Source organism: Arachis hypogaea, chromosome 4 (assembly GCF_003086295.3).
Source record: "Arachis hypogaea cultivar Tifrunner chromosome 4, arahy.Tifrunner.gnm2.J5K5, whole genome shotgun sequence".
NCBI lineage: Eukaryota > Viridiplantae > Streptophyta > Magnoliopsida > Fabales > Fabaceae > Arachis > Arachis hypogaea.
Genome location: NC_092039.1, coordinates 10400893 through 10405774, shown reverse-complemented (window position 1 = coordinate 10405774; position 4882 = coordinate 10400893). Strand labels below are relative to the sequence as shown.

General features: G+C 29.9%; 1 protein-coding gene across 1 annotated transcript; it reads left to right on the top strand.

The window, feature by feature from the left end:
• The first annotated feature begins 1088 nt into the window (after positions 1–1088).
• LOC112796218 (berberine bridge enzyme-like 8) lies at positions 1089–4635 on the top strand. Its single transcript, XM_025838571.3, has one exon. It carries the CDS (start codon positions 2880–2882, stop codon positions 4566–4568), a length of 1689 nt encoding a protein of 562 aa, XP_025694356.1. The 5' UTR covers positions 1089–2879; the 3' UTR covers positions 4569–4635.
• The last annotated feature ends 247 nt before the right edge of the window (positions 4636–4882 follow it).

Genomic DNA, 4882 nt, shown 5'->3' with positions numbered 1-4882 from the left:
ATTAATAAATATATAATAATAAATTTTTATAATAAATTAATATTTGGCCCGTGCATAGCGTGAGTTGTACGTTAGTAAATAGTAATACTAATACTGTAATACATATACGTACTTATTTATAAACTCTTATACCCATAGCCTTTTTTTTTATTTGAGTAAGAGAGTTCAACATAATAAGTGGAGTAGCAAGAACAATAATAAATAAATAAAAAAGTTAAAAAAAATTACAAAAAAATTGATCAATTATTTTTTGTGCTCCTCCTTCTTAAAGTGTACTCTTGATTTTGTACTCCTAATTTTGTATCCGTGAAAACATCTTCAACCATTTTAATCTTATTAAAACTCTGTCAATTCAATTGTAAGATAAGCGAAAGTCCACTAGTTGTATATCTTCTTTTATCAATTTTTACTAAAATTCTGTTAATCTGACAGCATTCTTTTTTCCCTCCACCTGCACAATCTCGTTAAAGTCTCCCAAAAAACTGACATAACTCTGCGATATAACTCAATTTCTCCCACACAACAAATTTCTCTTCTCTTGTATGAACTCCATACACCATAGAAAGTATAATTGAAATTATTTTTAGTAAGACCCCTTCAACACACAACCGAAACTCCTCTTTATGACAACAACTCATTTTAAACATTATTTCATCCCAAATTAACGGTAAACCACTTGAAGCACCCTTCGACTCAACATATTCTCATCCCGCAGCATCATTCTCCCGAATTCTCTCGAATTCTTATTACATCAAATTTGGTCATTACCCGCCACTTAATCTCAAACAAACTCGACGTATTTAACTTAAATTTTTTCTTGAGATTTTTGACCATGTTCAATTTTCCATCACCCATTAATTCCCTACCATTCCAAGAACAAATTATTTTAATAATATTTAGATAACAAGATACTTATTATAAACTATTCTTTTTATTTTAAAATTCTTGTAATCATAAAGTTTTTTAATCAAATATAGATATTTATTTATAAAAAAAATACAAGTAGAATAATTTGGGTTATGAACAGAATTTCATTGAAAAAAAAACTTAAGTTTTTGATACCATGTTAGAAACAAGAGACTGAGAGATTAACATGAAGAGTGTATTATTCAGTGTGATGAAAGGTACAATATATAATGGATATTTATAGATGCTAAATGAATCAGAGTAATAAAGGCATAGAATCCTATAATTAATATACAAATATACTATATAAATATAGATGATACTAATTGATCTAAATTGATTCTAATGATTCTCTAACATATGAAAAATCAAAGATATAAAATTGTAGATATTTGTAAAATATATACCAATTATAGAAAAAAATGAATAATTAAAGAATATATTACAGATATTCATTAAGGAAAAAGGTAATAAAATTTGATTCTTTTAACATAATTAATACATAAAAAAATATAAAAGATGTATAATAGTTAATTTAAATTTCTATGTTATACTTTTCGTTTGTCAAATATCCTTAAAGTGTGTTAACAAGACTAAGTATATTAAATTAAGTAAAATTTATAATGGTACGAGTATTTTTCATATTATGGATAAGAAGAACACGAAGTCGTGACTCAGCAATGGACTATGTGGGTTCAATACTTCAATTCATCAGTAAAAGTAAGCCATGGATACTAGCAAAGACATGTTAACTTCATATACATTATTTTTCTATAATTTTATATGCAATTATGCACATGTTCAAATTAAGAGGCATTTTTCAAAAGCAGAGTTTTCAACCGCTAGCTTTCACTAATGTTTATAAATAGTAATACTAATACTGTAATACATATACGTACTTATTTATAAACTCTTATTGGGTTATACCCATAGCTAATATTTAGATAACAAGATACTTATTATAAACTATTCTTTTTATTTTAAAATTCCTGTAATCATAAAAGTTTTTTAATCAAATATAGATATTTATTTATAAAAAGAAAACTACAAGTAGGATAATTTGGGTTAATAGTAGAAATGAGGCTCCCCCAATATGATTGGATTAGAACAAAAAATGAATATCCTTAGTTCTGAGAGAAAAGGTTCAAAAAAAAAATGTAAAACTAGTATCACAATACAAAATATATATATATAAATCTAGGAAAAAGAATACTAAAAAAAACAGAAAAGCTCTCTTACTTCTCCATTTTCTTCTTCCTCAAAATGAAGTAAACTAAAGAAGAGATTGCCTTACAAATCATCATAAATATAAAATCTTCTAAGTGAAAAAAGAAGAAAAGAAAAGAAAAGAAACAAGTCTAGGATGGAATGATAAAAAGCATGTAGTAGTAATGTAGTATCTGTAATTCTGTATCAACTGGTATGCACAATTCTAACTCTCATAGCATAAATTTCTTTTCTAAAACAGAAGTGAAACATATTTTTTCCAATTAAAAAATGCAAAGAATTTTGGAATGATTCAAAATAATGTCTAGAACAACCTTAATTATCCTAATGAAAAATGCTTTATCTGAAAAAAATGAGCAAGCAGTCTTTTTTTTCTAACGATATATCTGCTTCTTTTTGTTGTTTCCATCTTAAAAGAAGATAATAATCATGAATAGGAAGAAAAATTGAAAGTTGAAAAGTCAATATACTTAAGCATAACATAATTACACGTATCTAGGTACTAAATTTTCAATGTATTCAAAATGTGAAATGACAAATATTATGAATAAAAAAATTGCAATGATTAGTTACTTAATTTCAAATACAAGACAACAAATCGAGTGGTATGATAGAGTTGCAAGTTACCAAATGAATCCTTCAAACATGAATAGCCTATCTTATAAATTCTGATATGATGACATGTTTATGATCAATAAGCTCACTTATCTTTGGTTAGAAACACAGAGCAAGAAATACACTAAGATATGCCAAAAATGAGAATAATTTACACTCATAACAAAATTCATTATTACCTATCACTCTTAAACCCTTTTGTTCTTGTGTTACTTTCCCTACTATGCTCACCTTCATTATCAGCAGCAAATTCAGCTCACAACACTTTCCTTCATTGCCTTGTAAACCATTATTCTGACCTTTCTCACCCCATAACTTCATCAATCTTCACACCAAACAATGCTTTATTCTCTTCAGTGTTGCAATCGTACATTAGAAACCTTCGTTTCAACACCACCACAACAAGAAAACCATTCCTTATAATCACCGCATCACATGTATCTCATGTGCAATCAACCATTGTTTGTGCACAAAAGCACAACAAGCTGATGAAAATCCGCAGTGGCGGCCATGATTATGAAGGGGTGTCTTATGTGGCAGAGGAGCCATTCTTCCTCCTAGACATGTTCAACCTCAGAGCCATTGAGATTGACATAGAAACTGAAACAGCTTGGGTCCAAGCTGGTGCAACACTTGGTGAGATCTACCATAGTATTGCTCAGAAGAGCAAAATTCATGCTTTCCCTGCAGGTACATGTCCCACTGTTGGTGCTGGAGGACACATAAGTGGTGGTGGCTATGGAAGCCTAATGAGAAAATATGGTCTTTCAATTGACCATGTTATTGATGCACAAATAGTCGATGCTCAAGGTAGAGTTCTTGATAGAGAATCCATGGGTGAAGATCTCTTTTGGGCTATTAGAGGTGGTGGTGGTGCTAGCTTTTGTGTGATTCTTGCTTTCAAACTAAAGCTAGTTAGAGTTCCTGAGAAAGTCACTGTTTTCCAAGTTGAGAGAACATTGGAGCAAAATGCAACTGATATAGTTTACGATTGGCAACATTTTGCACCGTATACTGATTCCAATCTTTTCATCAGGGTTGTTCTTGATGTGGTAAATGGAACACAAAAGGGAAGAAAAACTGTGAGGGCTAGTTTTACTTCATTGTTCCTTGGTGACTCAAAAAGCCTTGTTTCTCTCATGAGTGAGGCATTTCCTCAAATGGGTTTAAGGCAACAAGATTGCATTGAAACAACATGGATTGAATCAGTTCTGTTCTGGACTGATATCAAGATTTCAACACCTGTTGAGATCTTGCTTGATAGAATGCCACAATCACTTCACTCATTGAAAAGAAAATCTGATTACATAAAGGTACCAATTCCCAAAGAGGGCTTGGAAGGGCTATGGAAGTTGATGATTGAGTTTGAGGACACAATCCTTTATGGCCATCCTTATGGTGGAAGAATGGATGAGATTCCATCATTTGAAACTGCTTTCCCTCATAGGAAAGGGAATCTATGGAAGCTTCAGTACCAAGCAAATTGGAACAAGGAAGGGAAAGATGTTGCTGATTACTACATAGACTTGACCAGGAAACTTCACAAGTACATGACTCCTTTTGTGTCCAAGAACCCTAGAGAGGCTTTCTTCAATTACAAGGATCTTGATTTGGGAATTAACCATAATGGTGAGAACAGCTATGTTGAAGGTAGGGTTTATGGTTATGAGTATTTCGTGGATAACTTCAATAGGTTGGTTCAAATTAAGAACAAGGTTGATCCTTCCAACTTCTTTAGGAATGAACAGAGCATCCCTACTCTACCTTATGAGGTGATATTATTCAATGATGCTTACTCAAAATTATTCATTGATTTGTAGTTTTTTATTATAGATTTGATGAATCTGTTGGTCTTATAATTTTATAAAATTTTTAATTAGTTCTTTATATTTTTTTTAATTAGATTCTTATATTATTTTAATTTTGTAATTAAGTTCTTTTTAGTGTAAAAAATATTAGAGTTAACTGAATATTATTTTGCAAATTGAAGGTATTTATAATTAAAAACTTAATTAAATATTCGACTATATGTATTTTAGTAAAAATATTATATTAATTTTAACATTTTTAACATAAAAAGAATGTAATTACAAAATTAAAAGCAATATAAGGACTAAATTGAAAAGAAAACAAG